At 34.9% G+C, this 23834-nt stretch overlaps 2 protein-coding genes across 2 annotated transcripts; one reads left to right on the forward strand and one right to left on the reverse strand.

Annotated features, from left to right (window-relative positions):
- The first annotated feature begins 3163 nt into the window (after positions 1-3163).
- LOC117230637 (carbonic anhydrase 2-like) lies at positions 3164-20238 on the forward strand. Its single transcript, XM_033488265.1, has 7 exons — positions 3164-3421; positions 14841-14882; positions 15537-15701; positions 16932-17176; positions 18374-18610; positions 19112-19373; positions 19558-20238. Exons 1-7 carry the CDS (start codon positions 3379-3381, stop codon positions 19602-19604), a joined length of 1041 nt encoding a protein of 346 aa, XP_033344156.1. The 5' UTR covers positions 3164-3378; the 3' UTR covers positions 19605-20238.
- Positions 19986-21002, reverse strand: LOC117230640 (coiled-coil domain-containing protein 12). Its single transcript, XM_033488268.1, has 3 exons — positions 20830-21002; positions 20573-20711; positions 19986-20502 (listed from the first exon to the last, which is right to left on the reverse strand). Exons 1-3 carry the CDS (start codon positions 20985-20987, stop codon positions 20308-20310), a joined length of 492 nt encoding a protein of 163 aa, XP_033344159.1. The 5' UTR covers positions 20988-21002; the 3' UTR covers positions 19986-20307.
- Positions 21003-23834: the final 2832 nt, after the last annotated feature.

Genomic DNA, 23834 nt, shown 5'->3' on the forward strand with positions numbered 1-23834 from the left:
AATAATTGTTCTAGGTATATAGTTTTGTCTTTGCGATAAATAGATCAGAAAGTCATAAAATTGGAGGGAATTTTGTCGATAGAGATTTTTATTGTTAAAATTGTATAATATTGGAAATATTTTCTATATTAAGAGATATTAAATAAACAAGTTTTATCTACATATATCTTCATACAATATAAAATTTCATGTATAATTCAATCAATCTATATTTATATCTATACTTAACTATAAAATTATTTATCATTTGGTAGGGGTATTCTACGATATATAAAATCGCGTATAACTTATTAATATATAAAATATTAGGACATCCTTATCGTACAATCCTATTGTCTTTTTTTTATGTACATGCTAATACAATGTACATATTAAAAATCTCACGAGATTAAATGAATAGCTGAGGTCAACTTTCTTGTAAACCAACTAAGCCATTGTAAGATATACTAATGCTTACATCTTAAAACATTATAATATGATAACGCACGACATGAAAAGATATAGAATTGCCCGATCTATCATATACATAATCGTCTTATTGTGACTCAAGAATGAATCTTTTTCGAATTATGGCATATTTTTCTTCTCTATGAATTATTAGCAATAGAAATAAATTTTTTCTAATGTTTTTGTAAAGAAGGCATAGAGCTCTCGAATTGCAGGCCGTCTTTGTCAAAGAAGAATGCATTTACCGCTTGATTAATTAATAACTTGTTAAAGAGTTAAAAATGTGGTTTGTTCTGCGAAATACAAAAATCGCTTGGCTAACACCGATTGTTCTCCTTTTCGGAAAGAGTTGACCTTGCTGCAAGGGCCTAGTCGTCTCATAGATGATGCAGATTTTTCCCATATCCTTTTGTATACGGGATGCCTTTGCGTAGCGTATACTTGGATAAATAGTGGAACAAAGCGTCAGTCAATGATTCTGAAAAATATGGATCACACTATCAATTCTGAATTTGTGAATCAAGATTGTATCACCAAGTCGATCTCAATCTTCTTATCTAACATAATGGAAACGTTTTTAATTAAATTATACAATCTTTTAAAATCAATATTAAGAAATCACATCGATAAGGATAATCTTTTATTTTTTCTACGTTTTTATAATTGTGTTATGGCACATTATCATTTGCCCCATTTAATGAAACGTTGCTCCTGCTCCTTTATTTACCTTTAATTCAACATTCTATGAAACAAATTATGTATGGATATCCTTTCCGTTCTTTCTATTTCTATTTATTTATATTCTTATATTCTTTATATTCTTAAATCAATTGAATGCACGTCGTCGTTGTTTTACGAAATGCCTAGGCATTGTCTCAAGACGGTACTTGGCGCGATAAAACAGAAAATTATCAAAATGCTGAAGAGTATAAATCGCGTCATAGCCATTCTTGTCATTTTAAAATGATTATCTCTTTGACCTCAAGCGAAGGAATTCGCCTTTGCCCTTGTCTTCTTTCCGACCGAATAGCCGAAATATTACTTCAAATATAACAATTCTATATGTGCGCGTTGCATAATGCTTGCGAAATCGAGTCGAAGAAACTAGCGGCGGTTTTCTTGAAACTTTTATTCCGAAACGTATCAAACGAGGCGACCTTCATCAAACATTTCAAAGTTTCGTTGAAGCAGCTCTAACTATCGTCGATATTTCATACTGCTAACAAGTAAGGTTCAACACGAAAGCAAATATACGTACCCTAATAAATACCTTTGCAATAATTGCAGCTACCTAAGCGTTCTGCCAACTATACCGTTTTTTTTCCGGTTAACAACGAATCGCCGCTGACAACGTACATTTGACGTTTTCATTAGTTACAGTAACAATTTTAGCACATGTTGATCTAGTAGCCTGGAAAGTTCGAATATATTGCATAAATTAATTTAAAAAATATGATTTTATCGAATATTCTTTTGCTAATGTTTAATACGTGATAGTAATGAATCAAGTTTTATTGAATATTTTTTCTGTTATTGTTTAACACGTACCAGTTGAATAAAATATATGAAACTTCTTTAATAAGCCCTGAACGCTATAAGTAAAATTATCGAATATAATCGACGAAGCTGTAGAAAAATTTAAAAAATCTCTAACTGGAAACGACGAGGAAAATGGTAAGCGGAAGCAATCTGACCAAACGGAAGCTGACACATTCAAAATGCAGTAATGGGTTCTTACGTGCTTCTAAAGTACCGCAAGCTATGGCTCACGTATGTCACGAACGTCTTCAGCACGAGTGGTCTTTTCGTTGGGCCCGAAGAAAAGCAATTTAATCGTTTAATATTTCGAGTACGATACATCCAAGTATACCTTTGAGAAGTAAACAGAACAGATGTTATAGACTAATAACATTTTGCAACGTTCGAGATAGAATATCCACACTGCCAAGTACAATACCTTTTTGAAATATAATTAAGCGAGGAAGTATTGAAATTCGCAAAATTATGGTATTATCTTAAATTTATTCTTACGTAGAAAGCTTTGATACATGATAAGTAGAACAAACTATCGTAAATTAGCATAAAATATTGCAACGATATTATGTACGCAGAAACTATAAAAAGGAAGAACAAATAAACTATTAAAGAGGACATGCCTCATACAGGTATACATATAGATTAAATTTTAATCAAATAATGTCGATCTTATATACAGGGAGTGCATACACTTCTAGTTTTCGATGAAACATTTTTTCTTATTGTTACGAAATAACACGTTCGTAATTAAATTACTATTTTTAACTCGGTGCAATCGGTACATGCCAATTCTATAGCAAACGAACCGGATTGCAAATATCACAGAAACTGAACAAACTGTGTATATACAGTGGCTAAATAAAATCTGAATTTCACGGATACAAATTATCATAATCCGCAGACAACAGTACCATTTACCGCAGTACCATTCTATTTAGTTTACAACCGGAAAAGGGAATAAACAATCGAGTGATTGAATCAGGCCGAATAAGGAAGCTGAAACAAGTTTTGAGAAACCGTGTCTCTATCGCAATTTCTTTAAATTCTGCTTGTTTCGAGATATCGGTTCGAGGGCCAGTGAATCATCAAAAATCACCATCGAGCCTTTTATTCCCCTTCCTGACTTTCTCGATATCGCGTTTACCTGGCCATCATCCGCGCTTCTTCGTCTCCACTAGCCGGTATATAAATTTGTGCAGAGTCGATAGGCTACCGCAAAATAAAAGTGGTGGTCTCTTATTTAACATAGTCGACAAGCCGGCAGTCGCTCAGTCGACCACCGACCGTAACAGAGTATTCGTATTTCTAAGTTAACATATCGTTGAATCGACAGAACTTGGGTCGGTCCTCGACACCATCCACTCACAGTGAAAAGTGACAGTTGCCTTTTTCGTCATGGCTTTCTTAATTGTCACGCTGGGGCTCCTATTGTCGTCGAGTAAGTCCTTTTCTTCTCTTCTTTCTCTTTTCAGACCGGTGATTCACGAAAAGGTTAGGCGGTCGTGATTCACTGTGAAACTGGGATTTCGATTTGCAACATCGCGCATCGAACGACTTTATGACACAGACGTTGAAGAATTTTTGTAGGGACGTGTTAGCTTGGAAGATGATCGGGCCGGCGGTGAAACATTTTTTCGGCAGTTGAGGATCCTTTGTAGAAACAATAGCGAGAGTTCTAGCTGGAAACTTGATTATACCTTCGATCTACCGAATCTCTTTGAGAATTTGACGAGAATTCTACCGATGCGATATAAACATCAAGGGATTTTTTTATAGCAACGATAGTCGAGGTTTTGCTTCGAAATTTCACTGCGGTGCGAATCGAGGATTTTTTTTTTAGAATTTGCTTCTCCTAAATGCAGCGCGAACGAAAATTCCTGGAACGTGACATATATTTATGACGAATTTCAGTTTAGAAGTTTAGCTGTAATTCGAGATTTTGTGACAATGTAAGGATCGTATGATTTCAACGATATTTCGGTATAACAAAGATTCAGAACTTTAGACGTTCGATGTTTACGATATTCAATGCTTGCACGGTCATAATGTAATATCTTCTCGTGTTTTATTTAAGTATTTCTGTTCTATCGTACTTTCGTAACTTTGCAATTTTATAATTCCTAATTTTATTTTCCTCTACTTATTACTATTACGTATATACGTATTATGGGGCTAACGTTCGTTTAATAAATAAATAAATAAATGTTGAAGACGTTCAAGAAATTTGAGATTTCTCACATAATCCGATGAAAACACTTTTGATAGTGCGACGTGAATATTAGTGAGTCTTTGTGGGAATTTTGCGGTAGATGTAATTCGAGATTTTTTTGACAATACGAGATTAATGAAAATTCTTGCAATTGTTCTATATCATCGGAAAAATATTTCTGATACAAGACGAGATTTACAATTGTCTATAGTAACACAGGTATAGTATTATGGTCGTTAGAATCTCGTTCATAAAAGTGACAATAGCAGGGTAGATATGTAACGAAATACACAGAGAGATATAATGCCGCATTTTATTTGATAACGATATCAACAATTAAAGTGAAAGCTTAGAATACAATTAAGATATGATAAGAAACTAGCAGTCTACGATTATCTATATACTTTCAAACATACTAACAATGCTCTTAAAAATGCAATGCTTGTTCCTTTCTTTCACTTTCTTCGATTAATAAACGTTACTTAATTGCTATATAGCACTAGCTGTTGGATAACGTCAAATAAATGATCTGATAACGTCATGTAATATAAAACCGAGTACGATTATATACCAATACGTAGACTATGGATTTTTATGCAAATCCATATTTTCGAGAATATAATTTTGAAAAGTAGAACCTCGGTAAAAAATTGTTTCACTTACCAGCTATTATAGAAAGCAACTATACTTGGCATATTTTATATACTCATTGATATTGCATGGATTTTTGCAACTTTTAATTCTCTGTAAATGCATGAAACTCTATAAAATGTATAAAATGTAAATGAAGAGAAGAAAGATCTTGATTACGATTATTTCGACTCGCCATGCATTTTGGCTGCTGTTGACAGACTATGATCGACGCTGAATCAATTATGCTTATTATTAATATCACGAAATCGCTTAAAATTCACGATGGGGTCCCATAGCATGGTCGAGGCGTGTTCAACTCGGCTCATCGGTTGCATCGCGGCTGCAGCGTACGCAAACGACAATTAGACTCGGATTCACACTTGAACGAGATATGTTTGCGCGAAAACAGAAGTAAAAGCGTTACATAAAATTCACGAAAAGGGAAAGCTAAACACCATCGAGGCGTAATTTACGGTTCTCGGATTCATAAGCGTAAACAGAATCGCGAGCCGTTTGTAATTTACGGCGCCGCCTGCCACCTTTATTTTGATTAAAACGTCATCGACTAAACTCCCAGAGTTTAATGCAACTTTTACGGTTTCGTTATATTTGCCCCCTTATTCTAACGTAGCCCTATATGAAAGCCCTATATGAAATTTATGTTATCCAGAATTACGAAAAGGCAGAGCGTTTTCTCTCCAAATTCTTCTGTTCCGATGGAAAATTTAATCCCGCTGCGATCTTCGAATCTCTCGTATATGAAAGAAAAACCTGTTGTCGGTTAAACAAACGATTTTCCTCTTTTCTCATTTTTATTGAATACGAGGCGAGATATTTCAGTGATAGTAAATATCCGCGAAGTAATCTCGCTATTTTCGTGATCTACGCGTTACAACCGATCGATTGATGTAGAACGCGTCGTATTTCAAGGAACGTGGCTTTGCCGGAGATACATCACGATTTGTAATTTGGTGGAAACATTTCATGTGAAAGTGAAACGAAAAAAAAAAAAAAAAGAAAAAAGAAATATATATATATACGTATCAATAGCAATATCTTCGTATGTTGCTGAAAATTTTGTCAAAATACTTTTTAGATAACGTTAGAAAATTACGAGTGCGAGAAAAACAATCGGCGAGAAACGATAAGATCAAACATAGAATTCTAATGAAATAGGGGAGAATATCGATTTAGATACGGATCTAATCAATTTTCGATAACTTGTTTATAACGTGCTGATATTTTCTTACGTAACAAACACATGCGACAATTTGATACGATTTTACAGTATGATTAACGACAATCGTAACGTTCGTGGTATAAACATGAGATTGCAAATCGCGATAGATCTCGTGGCCCGAAATTTTCCACCGTTATTTGGTGGAATAGGCCGGTCGTAGGCAGTCAATTAGAATAAAATGAGATAATTTGATGTTCCTTGAACGAGCTTAAGGTTAATTAGCGCAATTTATCGTTTAAGAAATCGAAACTATCAAGTACGGTTTTTGTCGAATCCAGCGTCGCTCGTGCTTGCGGTTTGTTTTCTCTCCAGTAAAATTAGTTCGAAGAATTAGTTCTCTGTGATTTACCTGCAATTTGCAAAGAATCTCTTCGATAATTACAAATGAAATACCCACTTACGATAGAGGCATCCGTTTTGACGTAATGATAAAGAATCGATATGATAAGAGGGGATAAGTAGGGGTAAATTGTTCAGATATTTTTATAGGGAACGAGACAAACGAAGATCGTTCGATGGATAAAACGTTCGCTTCTTTCGCGATTATCACGATATATACAGTTACAGCGAGTGACATTTAACGGTTAATAAAAATTATCTGCATCATTGAGAGAAGTGAAAAAGTGGAAAAACAGAAAAAAGAAGAACAGCGTCTGCATGTCGCCTTTCGCGTACAAAGCATCGATACGCGAACGTTCTGCAAAATCGAGGACAAAATAGACAATGCATTTGTCGCAGTGATGTCTGGAACGCAATAGCCCACTGTAATTTCGATTAAACGATTCCAATCGTAGATAGTGCAACAATAGAGTGACGCAAAAAATTGTCGTACCGCCGTTTACCGTAAAGTTGTAGTTTCCTAAGTTGCTCGATGTGTTTTCCACGTTTCCATCGACTGATAAATAACAACGCTATTAAAGATTTCGCACTTCCGCTTTATAAACGTCAAACGTTTACGTCGTATATTTTCAGAAAAGTTGAACGACGTAAACCGCGAATCGCGACGAGCAATTGGCCCGATTCTTTTGTCAAAAGGAATCTCTATTATTAGAACAGTATCTGACTTTCATTCAAAGTGGCATACTTACTCTACAATAAAAAACTACCAATAAAATAACTGCACACTTTCTATAAGACCGAGGCGAGGTTGATTTAGAACACCTTACCGTAATTCGTCAAGTCTTTCGCCTGATTTCCATATTGGACGCGTCTGTTATTTACACGAAACAAAAAAAAAAAAACCGAAAGAAAAAATACGAGTCACGCGGAGTAAATATATATTGCAAATTAAAAAATTTTCCCAAGGACTTCCTTCCTTTTTTTGATAGCTCAGTATCCTGTGCGTCTTGCACGTGTCGAGTAACGATACTTAAAAAAAAAATTTCGTAGCCGTGTTTATCTAATTTTGAAAATACCATGCTTTATTTCCCAAGAATTCGCGAGACATATTTAAAACACGTATATCGGATAACGTACGTTGTACTTAAAGCGCATGAAGTCCGACGCAACGAATTAGCGAATGGAATGGAAGGAGAAAATAAGAAAGAAATATAGATAATGTAATTAGCGTTTAAAAGAGAGAAAAAATGGTCGACGAGACGTCACCTGTCATTTTTCACTGAAAGGACGTGCGTTTGATAAACGAAGCCGGTTGTATCGTTGCCTTCGATCTCCCCTACCTTTATGGAAAAAATTACATATGCACATAGCCCAAGAAGATATGTAATACCCATAAGTGCATCCGATTTCACGGCCGCATTTTTTTACAATTTGCCTCGTACTGCTACGTGTTGCGCAATTTCCTGAAGGAAAAACGTACCGGAAAAGTCGCGGCTTATTTCCAAGGGTAGTGGTTAACCATATTTAGTCGTCGAATTAATTTACGTACGAATCACGTATTTTGATGGTTCATCGTCTTCTACACTTGCGCATATCTATTTTTTTTTTTTTTTTTTTTTACCAAAATTTCATTTTGTCTCGATCGAACGATTCTTCTTCTTGAATAATTAATTCTAATTGGATTAAAATATTTTTTTAAATAACAGCACATTGGGATAAATGTAACTAGCATTATGTATGAATCGAACTAGGAATGATAGCATAGAAAATATTTCTCGGGCAATGAGTGCGAATAAAAATTGTTATAATACTGAATAAAGTTATATAAATATACGTCGTTCAAAGTATCATCGCTGGGATGTAACAAAAACACGCGGTAGACTTTTTCTCCGTACTATGAATCATTGATCGATAAAATTAATCCACGTACTCGATTATTCGCTCGTTTAATCCTCCATTTAATAATCTCGGTCGTCTTTGCGTATGAAAGTGTAACAGCCATCGTATCGAGCGTAGTATCAATGGAAAGTTGAATTCTTTATCGTACGATCCTCTTATCTCGTCGTTAATTCATTGTAACTTTTACAGTTTACACATCGTAGCTTACTTTATGTTATAAACTATCAATAAATTCACCGAATCGTAAAACAAGCCAGTGATCGATAATTATCTGCTATTCTGAAATATCCATCGTCTTTAGCCAGTAAAGAGTAACAGTAAAAGTCAAAATTTCGTTATTGTATAAATTTCCCTGCCGGCGTTAGAATAACAGTAAATTCGCTGCATTTTGTATTTTATATCACTGCTGCTGAAATAGATGAAATATCCAAAATATACTGTTTGTTCAATTCTTTAGTAGTGGAAATAGCTCTTTAACTTCCTTTTCTTCGATCAAGAATACAAATTTGTCTAAACATCCGTAGTCTAGATATAGCGGTTTAAACTGGACAGATTTTCACTGTAGAGTATGTGCAGCAAAGCACACTCGATAGAGTATACTTCGATACTGTCAGGGTCGGGCCATACGTCTATAACCATTCAACATTAACGAATGTTACAGACATGTCGATTTTAAGCTCGTGCAATAAACTTTCAACAAGTAGAAGTAGAATCAACAATAAGTAGATGGTCATACGTGATGTATCTTTATACATGGAATATCGGTATAAGTAGGGGCGTGCTGTATGAAAGAAGGTAATACGAAACCTTCTATCGCAAACGACCAGCGAAATCGTAGATTGAAACGAACGATGAAAACTACCGGAGTGTCGATGAACGCCGTGTGTTTTTATAATATTTCATCTCTGGCCTCGATTGGAGCAGGTAATTCGAATATCGAAGTGCCTTCGAAGAATGTAAATGAGTCTTTTAATGATTCGAACGATCGCTGAATCGCAGACATGTCTGCAAATTCGTATATTGATGAACATATTAAATTATATTAGGCGATACATTTGTTCGAATTTCCTACAATGTGTACGTCTATGAATGTACATGTGTGTTTGATCGACAAAATTTACATACGTGCGTCTTAAGCTCTTTAAATAATTCTTACGTTCTCTCATAAATAGATAAATAAATCGATCAATATCGAAGGAATCTATCACGCTGTTTGGTAACTGAAAAGACAAAACCAGGCAGTTTTATTGTTTCATCCACCACATCTGTGAGCATTTTGTGTAATCTCGCGTTACTTGCATTCAATGAATATATGCATTTTTAACGTTTCCACAATTGAATAAACATCCGCATTCTAATAATCACGAATGTTAAAAATAGCACTAACTTCGTGCAAGGTAAAGGTGTTTCACAAGTGTGAAGTATGTGTTCTCGTAAACATACATATCACAGGTTACACCCTACAGAGAATAGTGAGTCTTTATGCAAGAAGATATTATTATTTATTTATTATGTTTATTTATCTAATCTACGTATTTCGCCCTGTGCTTACGATTAGATAAAAATAATTACCGTTGCATTTGCTCGCTACTAACGTTCGTTTGTCAATTTTAACCTCGCATGGCAAAAAGTAAAACAAACCTATAGCACTGAACATTCGGAAAGGATTTCCCGGAAATCGTAATAATATTCTTTAACTCACTGGCATAGATAGTCGCCTGCCATTTCTTTTAACTTAAGTGTTTCATATTAATTTAAGTGTTCTGTTAATTGTCGTTTCTCTCCTAAACATTTGCACCTCGCAAATAATGGAATCCTAAATGAGAACTACGGACATAGAAAAAGCCTGTTAAGAGAAATAGTAATATCGGTCGAGAGAGGAACGTTCGACGCTGAAATATATCGGTATGCCGATGGTTCGAACCTGAAGTAATATCCCACTTCTATTTTAACCTTGCACCGTGAAAAATAAAATAAATCCTCGCGATTGAAGATAGAGAAGATTCTCGTTCACAAATCGTATCTCTTGAAATCTCAACTCGTTAAGTAATAACGATTAACACAGGCGATATGTAAATACTGGTATTAACGACTAAAATTAGTCGTCTGCTACTTATCGTTTTTTCCAACATTCTTCACGTTCGCACGAGATATCTCGCTTTAATTAACTATTTCAGAACGTAATAACACGATGTTCGATCGTTCAGTGTAGCAATATCCTGCGCAATCGAAGAACCAACCCAAGGTCGTCGTCCCTTTAACTTCTCTCCATCCGGAAAAAAAGCAGTTTCTCGCAACGAAACGCAACGATTGCTTCACTTGCAATACACGTGCTCCCATTTTCATCGTACGACGAACCTTGGTGTGAACATTTAGGTTTTACGAGAAAACCAGCAGCGCATCCGTGACCAATAAAACTGAATAAACGTTTCGGATATCGGAAGGACATGCTGCTGCTTGTACGTTCAATGGCGATGCTAAATCGATTAAATTAGTTTATAGTCCTCGAAATGTCGTTGAAAGGACCTCCTACGTGGCTTGGCTGTCCGCCTGGCAATAATCGTCGATCCTGAAACAGAACCGCCGTTTTCTTTGTACGTTTATCATTCGACGCACGTGTCGAGCATATGCATAGGATCTGGCAACATGAGTACACGCGACATATATCATTCGTAGACCGTGCAAGGGCTGACTCGTTAACCGGCAATAATCGAGAAGCGCCTTTGCTGTGAGCGAGGAAGTGGCCTATTTCCCTTTCCGCTTGGAACTTCGAATTTATCGAATATATACGTTCGAATCGTGAATAATCCATGCGTATGTCCGCGACTCAAGTAACCGCTGTGACATTAAATACGTTTTTCCGATAACGCGAAACCTTGGGGCAATTCCTGACAAAGTAGACGTTCCTTTTTTATTTTCTTGTCAGCGTTGATTTTAATTCGATATATTTCTTCCTGCGTTTCTTCCTCTTTTTCCTTCTTCTTTCGTAAATAGTTTGCATATCTCTACAACTGTATCGTGTTATATATATTTCTATTACAGACTGTAACAGAAATTTGTCCTGCTTGTTGTATCTGTTATACGAAATTTTCTCGCTTCATGTGTAACAGACATAAAAGCAGGACGAATTTACCTTACAATTTAATATTGATACGTGTATATGTATGCATAAGATGCGCACAGTAAATTGTATGCTTTAATACATGTTTTATACGTATTACACAAGAAAGATAGAAAGAGAGAGAGAGAAGAAAGAGAAGAGAGAGTATCTACATAATGCACCGTCTGTTTTATTGGTTTTTTGTTTCCCTTTAAGAAAGTAGTAATCTGGAAACTAAATTGTAATTTGTATAAATATGTTCTTCTAACTGTGAAAGAGATTAGTAGAAAACCGTGTTATTGCACTTTCCTCGTTCCTTTTATTTCAAATCTTATTTACTGATAATTTCAATTTATGCCACATGCAGTAGAAAGCTCGTGTATTTGCTCGTGGATTCGCCAGTATCTGGCGATCATTAGAGGAATATTTTAATGAAGGAAAAAAGCAGAAGAAACATGAAATCGCCGTATACGACATATAACAGGTTCTTCGCCGCTAAAAACGTACTGTCCTTGTTGCATGCGTTAAACAAGTTTACATTTTATTATTCAACAGCATGTCAGCCGGATATGTATCATCCCAAGTATTTGATGTACAGCACGTAACGGTATAATCGGTGCAATCGAATTCATAGGGACGAATCGATATTCGTTGTCGGACGGTTTACCGTACAGGATGGTAGCTGGCTTCTATATTTTAATCGACTCGGCTAGAACAATTTATCTGTGACGAGCCGAGTGCAAAAGCGGCACGCTCGCTTGTAAATCTTTCGTAAATCGACTTTCACTGGAGTCTCGAGAAGTTCCCACGGAAGTATGAAACCGCTACAGATATCTGGCTAACCCAGATCCTTTTATCCTTTTGTTTACCGAGTTTACCGAGTTTACCGAGTTACACCAAAGTATAGTTTGTTTTATTCACACAACTTCTTGCGATTTGTTTAATGCTCGAAAAACGACGGATGGATCAATTTTAATTTCTCCGGCTAACTATTTCACGTTTATTATTTTATGAATTACGTTCACGCGTTACTTTAACAGAATATACCGGTGATTTTGTTTTTTTTTCTTTTTTAAGTATATTCAGTTTGATATAATCGAATAGAGAAAGCGAACAGTATTTACACCGTTACTATCGGACTGTGGAGTTTTACGTGTTTATTAAAAATTTTTTAGATACAGAGATAACGAGAAAATTGCACATGATATGAAGAAGTATGTGAAACATCGAAATATAAAAGTACATTTGTTACGTAGCGTGAGATGGTCCGCGTGACGTCCTTCGTTGTCTGACCGTCAAAAGCCCATGCACTGTTATACAGACCCTCAATAAACCCAAAGAACCACCATAAACAGAATCTTTTGAACGGAATCTTTATATCTGCAAGTATTTTCGGTTTCTTTATACAACAAACACATCCACCCCAAGCTTTCCTCAGTGATGACACAAGAACGAATTTTACTTCTTTTTTTTTTTATTTGGTAGACTATTTACAATCAATTCTCATTGAGAATTACAAGTAAATTCAAACTTTGCTTGTTCTCACAACTACAGAGCAGTCACTTGTACTCTAAACTTCATCTCTGTACTTGCTCTCTGGATTTGTTCCACGGTAACATTCAAGTAACAGTCAAAGCTCATCAGTCAGTTAAAATATAATTCGAGTAACGGAAGGAGTCTGAAGTCGAGTGATCACAGTCGCCAAGTCGAAGACAGTCAATCGACAGAAGATACATTCATCGCAATCTCCAACACGAAACGAGTCTCAAGTCCTACTCATTCGTAGTTCGGCATTTCATATACGCACCATTGTATCACATCTTGAAGTTGTTGGATTATTGAAAATATGAAAGGACACCGGAGCCTCCCCTCTGGAACTTTGGGAAAATCCGTAAAATTGTAATTAAAGTCTATACCTGCAATTAAACAATTTCCCGTCGTTCTACTCAATTGTATTTATTCGAGATTTGTGACAATGAGCTTGGGCTCAGGGCGACAATTAGTCACCGAACGTAGCCGCGATCAACGGGACGACCGCTCCGTCTAACAAAGGTATGGAACAATAATATAGCCCTCATTAAGAGAAATACCCGTAGAGGTACTCGGCAGTAAACATTCAAGAGGTTCCTAATAACGGCAAAATAATTACCAGATATCAATGCACCTACACAGCACAAGTTCAGCTAGCCTGAGGACCCGCTATAAATCTTAGGATTTTGTTAAGTAAGGTTCTTCAAACGGACAAGCAGTCTTTGTCCCAAATTGACCAATTAACAGCAGCGTTAATGTCCCTCACTTCCCGAATGAAGACATCGTGTACGAGCTCTTGGACGAGTTAACTAACGTCTTGCTATCTTCACGCTTGGTATCAATTCCAACTTAGACTTTGACGAAGAAATAAGCCTACTAACCCGTTGACCGCGGATTCGTTATCGAGTCTTAGACCAGAGTCACAAGTGCCTAACCATCGTGAGTCTGCGCCAACTTTGTAACACCTTTATTCGTGTCAATAAACGTCACTTCAGTGGTGTAAAAAGATGGATAGCTCCAGTGAAGAATCATTACGTACCCCAAACCCTTACTGCATAAAAAGAAGATTAAAAAGAAAACACCCAACAGACGATGATGGTACCCCGCTGGGGATAGCCATCCACATGCTATATTAGTATACCGCTATAATATTTTACCAAATGTCCTACTGGACAAATTGTAAAATTTGAATAAATAAAAAAAAAAAAAACCCTTACTATGAGAGCGACCCGGACCCGTGTTATGGTCATGATTCGACATATATTAACCTGTTAATATCAGCGTTATATTCATTCAACCACCCTTATTATCTTAACCGAAATAAGGGATCGAACGATTCGTGGCATCGATTATTCAAATCGTAAAGGGAATTTACGACTCCCGTTGGGGCGCTTCTTCGAGATCGCGTTTCCCCGCCAACGGTCGAAAGCTCAACAGTGGTTGTAGTATGCAATAAGCGAAAGAACCGTCTGTTGAGCTTTCGATTTTCCAAGAAATATCACTCTAAACATCCGTAGTATATTTATTATTTCTTAAGTTAAATTTACGTATTTGCATGTGCTAGGTATGAAAACACAAGTATCAAATTGTATGAAATTATCAAACACAGAGAAAGAGAAATGATTCTTTGTTTCAAAGAATGATGCAAATTTCGCTGGGTAAAGATTTAATCTGTTCAGTTAACCGATATTCCTGTCAACAAATAACATTCATCGTTCTATAGAGTTGCTTTTATTTACGTCTATCCACGCGACGATTCATGCGCAAAGATAATGAGGCTCTCACGATTGTCGATTAATGATCGTCCAATTAAAAATGAAATCTGATCAAACCTGCTTATCTATGCGCATGCAACGACTAGTAACATGTAAATCGACCGGTTTTACAAATTGTTGTTTGCATTTCAGATCTGATCGCCGCCGGCAGTGTCAGCTACGATGCCGCTAAAGGTGAGTTTAACTGCGAATCTTCGCGTAGAAAGAAGCGATTCATAGATACATAAAATTGATTTACGTTGAAGCTATGGGGACCTGTAAATAAGTTGTTTACCATTTCAACGTGATCAATCAACTTTCTTCCTTAGAAAGCATAAATGTCATCGTTTTAAACGTTATTACTCGTTCAACATTGTAATCTCGTCACGATCTCGCTCGTATTTATGACTCAGATATGGAAAAGATTATATAATGTATAATTATTATGTTTTTATGAAACAAACGGTGTAACATTTACCTTATTTTCTCGTCAGTTTGCTCGTACATAGACTTTGCCATTGCAAGCGATGTTTCATACCTAACTTTCTTCGGAGACAATTCTTTTCTTTTTCTTTTATTAAGCATTTGATCTAACGAACAGTTGGACGATACGACAGAAAGATACTTTAGAATCTGTTTGGAATTTTTTGGAAATTTAGAACGGTGAACAAATTTACGTTCGAGATCGTGAAGTTACGAAACGTGAAAATATATAGAATCAGTTAATTTAGAAATTGGTTTAATCTTTTGCGACATAATGGGATCGATAAAGTTTGTATAAAGTAGAAAAGTGAATCTTTGATCGTCTTCGTTTCCTTAAACGTGTATTCTAAAAAGTATCTTTTCCAGCTTCTTCGGTATGGACCAACGACGATCATGACACGTGCGTTGGGAAATTTCAATCTCCGATTGACATAGAAGAGAACAATGTTGCGCCTGCGTCTTACCCGGATCTGGAATTTTCCGGTCTCCAGAAACCCCATAAAGCTCTCATAATGAACAATGGCCATACAGGTATGGAACGCCAAGGTCGAGATACCGACGAGTAAATGAACGATGATAGTCGTCTTCTAGTTCGTTAAAGCGTAAACAAACACGAAAAAGACATTTTACTTTTAAAGTACATTATCTCTCACAAATAGATTAAACGATTATTAAACAGTTCTAGCAAATATCTTTTTCGCTGATACTGTCAGTCTATTCGAAATATCGTATCACTGCAAGGGACCTATCGTGTAAGCAGCTTTGTGAAAGAGTAATTCGTAAGAGTATTTCGTAAGAATTTGTGAAAGAAAAAGCGTTAGTCGAGGCAGAAAGTTATAAAATCGAAATAAACGTTCGGAAAGCGTATTGCTGCTATTACAAAGGAAAGTACAGCAAGAAAAATTACAGAGACAGAGAACTTTCTGTGATGATTTATTAAGAACATAAGAGGCAATCGAATTACGCGAAGGAACATCGGACATCCGACGATTCAAATGAATATACGTTTTGTGACGTTGCAATAATCTTATAGTCGATAGTTAGTAGACACGATGATAACTTAAGAATTAATAATTCCTTATACGTACCTATTCTTATTCCCTTGCATACTAAAGGATGTTGCATCGTTTAATTAGAATACGAATTTCCTTGTCATTCGTTGCATTTTTATATTAAGTTACGTCAGTTTTATTTCCTTTGTTACAAACACGCGCGAACATTCCTATCCGACTGCATACCGAAAGATATTGCATTATCTAATTAGAATATAGATTCGTTTGTCTTTCGCGTTGTTTAATTATAAATCTCATCGTTTTAATTCCCAACAGCATTCACGCGTTCTTCGACGATGTTGAATCGTTTGGCAAATTAAAAGTAACGAGCATCGCGTGTAGCTATGCAAAACCCAGTAATAACGCGTTCAACGCTAAGCTTTCGTTCAGCGATTGTATGTACATAGTATTGTTTAAGAGATTAGTTCAGGTATCTTTCCAAGAAGGTAGAAAACTTAGAAATTGAATTAACCCGTGTAGGATCATTTCGATTGTTCTGTGCGTTCTTTGAACGTGACTCTTATCCTTGAACAGCTGCAAATTAACGTCGATTATAGCACGTTACAGTCATTGTCTTGTCTCGATTAAGATAAAGCTTCGAGGAATCATACGCATTAGAAAAAAATGACCTCCAGGAAATAAGACCGCTTCGTCAGATAAATTTTGCAAACACGAGAAATTGACATCTGTATGTTTTTCATGGTTTTAGTGATGATCCAGAGTATCGATTCTGAATCCCCTGAGATATCTGGCGCGTCCCTCAACAGCACGTACGTGTTCGAACAATTGCACTTCCACTGGGGAAACAATGACAGTCTAGGATCCGAGGATCTGATAAACAATCACTCGTACTCCATGGAAATGCACGCAGTTTTCTGGAAGAAGGCATATGGCACCTACGACGAAGCGATAAAACACGATGATGGTCTCAGTGTACTTGGATACTGGTATCAGGTATATAAGTATCAAATATTGACAATTATTTATTGCTACGCCGAGCAAATTCCTATATGCCATTTTATCGGAAATTATCACGAAGAAAATGGCAACTTAACGATTAATTCTCTTGGAAATTTCAGTAAATATTCGACAAGATTTATCGACTGTCAGAAATGTTGCAAATTTTCTGAGAAAATTTTTCTTCGCGAGAAATATTGCGAACATTTTTGAGAAATATTTCTGAAGAAAACTTCTCCTTCTACCAAACGTAAAATCGCGAAATATTTTAATATAAGACAAAAAGTCAATCTAGTCGATCTAACAATGTAAATAGGCTGCGGATTTCTATACGTTTAGGGGAAATTTAAAGTTTGCAAAAATGCACAGAATATAAATATAGAAATGTAAAAAAGTATACTTAACGAACGATATAGATCTCTCGCCCACGCTCCGTTTCTTTAATTGGAATTATAAGAAATACCAATTTGCATAAAAATTCACAGTTTGCGGTGCGGTATCTGTTACTAATCAAATCGATTAGTATCAATTTCGAGTAGTTCCAGTCGAAGACGTAGAATGAAGAGACTTCGTCTCGCTTTCGTGCCTCCGCTATGGATATTTCTGTTTTCCTAAGAGTTTGTATACACGAATTTGCGTACTCTATACCTAAAATCAGTTATGTAAATCGCGCAAACCGACTCTAACTGGGTGCATGTACGTAATACCTAACGTTATTTCACGTATATTCCGCATCTCTTTAAATGGTTTAAATTGATTCGGAAAACTTGGACAGGGCGTTCGAGTGGAGGATACGCGTTCATAAGTTTGTTTTCTCAAAAATAGAAATACTTTATAGAAATTCTATTCTTGTCTGTGTTTACGCTTCAACAAATTCGATCGAAACGCGTTTCTAGATGAGAAACTTTAATCGACGAGAAGGCTATTGTAATCGTATCTCAGTCTGGTAATTTTATTGAGACAAACGTGAAAAACATACATTCACGAGTTTGTTTCTTTTAAAACAGAAGCATTTTATGCGAAACCTATTTTTGTCGACGCTCGCGTCTCGACAAGTTCGATCGAATATGTTTGATGTTAGTTCGAAGATAAAAAAGATGATTTCAATCGACGAAGAGAATATCGCAGCGAGTTTTATCTGTATAATTGGAAAAATTGTTGGAAAAATCTTATCGAGAGAAATGTTTGTTACAGGCCACGAATGAACCGAATCCGGTGTTCGCATCGGTCGTGTCGCAAATATTGGAAATAAGAAAGGCTGGCAGCAATGAGGCGTTAAGGAATAGCGATATTTTAAGCAAATTGATCGCTCCTGATCTTGCATCAGCGCAAGATTATTTTACATATAAAGGATCACTGACCACACCTCCTTGTCTGGAAATCGTTCAGTGGATCGACTTTGCGAAACCTCAACATATTTCCCACGAGCAGGTATTTCAAAAGCAATCGAGTTCAATATAAATTCCGTTAGTACAAGGGTGCCTTTAGAGTATTTGTCTAGGTTCTAACGTCGTCTAACAGTGAATATGGAAGAATATTGTACAAATATCTTCTACAAACGCTTTCTTTCACGGCTGTCCAAACTTGATTATTAGAAACCTTTTACCGGAGAAAGTAATTTCTTTCGATGGTTAAATAAGCTGCTATTCTTAGTTAAGAAATTGACAAACACGTTACAGGATGAATGAAATTCCAGACATAGATGTGAAATTTAAGGAGATAAGGTAGAGAAGTATTATTTAAAAAATAATTAGTATAAAATGGTAAGAGAGAGGATGAAGAATTATTTTGAATGGCAGCGTTGGAATTTATTTTTAGATCTCCTCAAACATTCTGGAAATGTTTTACGTAAATAATCCTGAAACGTGTTTCCTCTTAACTCGACTGATAGTCATAATTGATTGTCTATATTTGCTTGATTTTTTTTTTCAGCTGGCTGCATTCCGCTCTATTCAATCCTTCGATGGCGATGATATAACGCATAATTTCCGCCCAGTACAACCCTTAGACGGTAGAACGGTTTATCGTAATGTCCGAGATGAACAAACTACCGTAGCTCCCGCTCTTGCCAAAATACCAGAAATAGCGAGTTCTCCTGCACCTAAGAAACTGAATACTAATACACTTGAAGAGGCTCCTGTAGATAATAAGAAAGATAATGGACATTCTGGGGCAAACATGTGGACTGTGTCACGTATGTATCCCTTTCTATTTATGGTCATAAATTTCTTTAATCGTATAATATAAGGAAATCAGCCTGGCAAGTTAATTTTTATGAAATCAAAGTAGTAATTTAGCGTGTGCGAAAGTAAAATATATATTAATCTGAAAAAGTAACATAATTTTAGATATTAAAGGAATATTTATTTTTGTTACAGCATTTGCAGTGATACTTGCAGCCACTCTTGTCTTACCATATCAATAATCGGCTCAATGTACTAGAAACTCTAGTCAATCACATTGACTATTCTGTAATTTAAAGTAATCGATAAGAATTCTAAATAAGTATTGATATAATACATTTTCTTATGAAAAAGGTATTATTTATCTTCTTCGGGGCATCTGTATTCAAAGGTTCTGTTATCTATGATATTTATTTCTAATCTAAATAAGAATGGAAATAAATATTTTTATTTTTGTGCTCGCGCAATTACGCGTATATTACCATTTAGTTCTAGGGATATATTAAACAATGTACATAAATACTTAAAGAAATTTTACATTGACTGATTTTAAACAGTAGATACATATAATCTTTCTTCACAATGTGACAGTCAAAGCAATAGAAATAGAAAACAAATGATAATTGAATTTGATTGCATTTTATTTGATGAATAAAGATATAGAAGTATTTTATAAGTTATAAAGCCTACCAAAAATTATAGTATGTATTTATTCAACAGTTCCTACCGCTGCCATGATAACATACCTTAATCTTATGATAATATACATATACTTTAATCTTATAGATAATAAGTTCTCTTCATGAATATGTCTATGAAATATATTGTCCTGAAATTTATAGTAGTCTAGACGATAATAAATAAAATTATTACTAATATATTTTATTATTGTGTTATACTTATATGCACAAAGTTATTAAAATTTTATAAAAAATTTAAAACTCCTTAAGGATGGTTCTTTGTCTGATCGTTGGTTGCGACATTTACCACAGCAGCCCAATCATGCTGCTCTTGCTTAAGACGATCTCTTATAAGCTCAGCTATTGCTTTCTGAGTCCTCCTTTCTAATTTTTCTAATTTCTTTGCAACATCCCGCTTCAAATCCCAATCCGGTTTCCTGGGAGCAAGATTGCTAATATCCTAAAAGATTGTAATTAAATAAATATCAAATAACAACAAATACTTTGATCTATTGTAAACAATTACTTACAAGCTCCTCAATGACAACTTTTGTAACTGCAGCGCTTAATTGATCTTGTACTTCCTCTTCAACATTACCTGGCTGTGCATCTTCTAATACTTTGTCCTTAAGACTGTCATCCTGTGGTTTGTAACTCCGAAATTTCGGTCTGTGGCGATAAAGTAAACAAATACAAAAATAAGTATCGATCTTTAGAGGTTAGTTGAGGTTAGATGACGTTAGATTTAAAAATTACAATCACTTAAAGGAAGAACAACGAAACTCACTTTGGTAACGTACTAACACTATCATTTTGGTTTTCTTTGTTATCTTCGGTTTTCTTTTTCAAAGCCTGCAAGCGTTCTTTTCGTTTCAAAGCTTCCTCCTCCAATGAACCAATCTTGTCTTCCGCCATATTTGTTTTGTCACGTTTTATCACAACCATCGTAGATGGCGTTAGTATCTATCTGTGTTTCAATAGCGAGTGTAAAATTGAATATTATTTTCTAATTACACATTGTCTAATCCGTCTCAAATGAACAGATAATACGTATTGCATGAATGAAATTCGATATTCGCAATATGATCTTCTAACTTGTAATGACCAGTCAAGTAAGTTCTTAAATTCCTCTGTTATAATAATTTCATTTTAATATTAGATCCTAATAACGTTAGTAAAGCCAAAATACCATTCTTTTATTCGATATTGTTGGCATATCTTTTATTATCAACCTTTTATTATCAAAGATCTATAGAAGACTAAATTTATAAAATCAATGAAAGTAACCTAAAGATTATGAAATTCATTATTACAAAAAATAATTTTACTTCTTAAAAGAAAAGTTATTTTAATGTTACGTACGAATGAAATGAGTGATATATTACCTTTTTAAACGAATTAGTTTATTAACATTTTTACAAAGGATCGTAATAGTTTGGCGTCAGATAAATTACAAGCAAAACTTGTCGATTACGTCTAACATTATATATTATTCTATTCTAATGTTATATATTAACTTTTAACATAAGTTCAAGTCTTAACACACGTTGAAAAACAACCTATACACGCTTTTATTTTTGCTGTATAAATTCCTCTTCATTCGCAATAAGTGCTCTCGCATAAAGTGCTTCCCAAACACGTTTCGTTTCGTTGTCCTCCTTACAAACAATTCCCAAAATTTTCAACAAGAATACAAACTTAAAAAAGAGGTTATTTTCTTTTATAAATATTTATAATATTATTCGCAAATAGTTGCCACTGCCCTTTAGTTTAAATTTTCACGATTTAATATTATACAATTATCAAAATTGATGCTTTCAGGGATTGAATAATACTATCTGAGCAAAATTATTACACCCAGAAGACTCAAGTTTGATAATTCTATGACAAAAAGTGCAATTAGTCTCATACTGGAATTACCAACCTCCAATATGTAATCAACTATAATATATTTACTACAACTGAAAAGATATCTCATCAAATACTATTGTGGTATTTATCCAAATATTTTCATAAAAGAATTACCAATTGTTTTATTATTATCTTATAGTGTACTATAGCCCATTTTCACATTTCTTTTTATTCATTTAATCATTAATTTTTGCAATTATAAAAACAATTATTTTAACTGGTTTGGTAATGCTAGCATTAATATAACAAGTAAGCCCAACTTATCGTTTCCTGAATATCGATTTACATCGGCTCTGAGGTCATACGAGATCCATCGATCCGTACGCCAGAGAGAAAATCACGAATCTATGCCAAACGTTTGTGAAATTGAGGACATGCACGTACACACACTTGCCCCGGGACTCTTCCCTGGTGGCATTGTGAGGCGTCTTTCGTGGCGAAAGTTTATTTACAGTCGGCGAGGTATTTTCAATTCTGAAGCATGGCTGGATGCACGATTTTGCGAGACCCTTGATCTCAGGAGAGTTGAATTCTCACAGTGCCGACGTCCGGCGGTTTAGATGCTTTTCAGAATGTCCGTTTTCATTGTATACACGCTACTATTTCTTTAACTTAACTTGTTTAACAGCTTCAGGAGGGACAGATATTAACTGGAATTTAATATTTGTCACTGATATATATGTCACAGTTTATAAGAATAGTTGAATGCTATAGAATTATTTGTAAGTCGGATAGAAACACTAATTAACTAATATATAACTGTTATTTTTCAAGCAAACGTGTTTTAGGATATTATCACTCTATTGTTTCTAAAGTATGAGTAAATAATATTACTCAAACTAGGTATTAATACTTAGAGGGACAATTGATAAATTTTTGTTCAAAGATGCAGTTTAATATAAGTTGTTAAACGCGCCTTGAAATGTTTAGTAGATTAGCAAGAATAGGATATATTAATGATTAAAAGTTCTATTTCTGCTTTTCCATCGAATCAAATTTTGTACGAAAAATTTTTTGTACTTTTATAGTTAGAGAAATATTAACGCGTATACACTTAAATCGAACACACTGTATGCGTAGTCTGTTGCAAGAGTAACTTCATAATTTGTTATTTCTTGTCTTTAATAGATTCGTAGAGGTTCTTTCTATTTTACTGTATATATTATTATAACTTTGCACAGTTGATTGTTCACAATTTCTGACCATATACGACTAACGTAGTATTAGACTTTCGTTTTGTTTATGTTTAGAGTTTAGGCCATAATTGTAGGTACTAATTCAAAAAATATATAAAACTTCAAACACACCCACTTACATATTTTTCCATTAAAAAATCTCATAAAAATCTATACAAAAATTCTTTCATCAAATAAATGATATATACCAAACTTTTATATAACCAAAACACTGTAACATGCTTCAAAGATCATATTAATTTACTTAGATCTAATTAGAACCATAAACCTGATTTATAAGGTAAGCATCTTATTACTATTGAAACAGACTACATATAACTAGTAAGTACATCTACATAAATAATGGCCTCGGCCGGGGCAGTAGCTATACTGCGTGTTATCGTGTATAGTATGGTTGTTCGTCGTTGCAGAAACATCTTATCTAAACTGCTGTCTTATCGTGTATATTATGGTTATTCGTCGTAGCAGAAATATCTTATATTGACTGCTGTGAAATAGAAACGATTTTAACGCGATGTTCCAAAAAAACTTGACTGCACAAGAATTTTGGCTTTGGCTGTTGTGCAGAGTGGTTATAGGTCTCTTCTGTATTTGCTATTGTTCCTGTTGATGAAAAATCGTGCTCGGCGGTGAAAAACAAATGATTAATTAATATTCACATCTGTGACATTAGCGATCTGTGCAT

This window comes from Bombus vosnesenskii, unplaced genomic scaffold (assembly GCF_011952255.1).
Source record: "Bombus vosnesenskii isolate JDL3184/JDL3185 unplaced genomic scaffold, Bvos_JDL3184-5_v1.1 scf7180000013267, whole genome shotgun sequence".
Lineage (NCBI taxonomy): Eukaryota > Metazoa > Arthropoda > Insecta > Hymenoptera > Apidae > Bombus > Bombus vosnesenskii.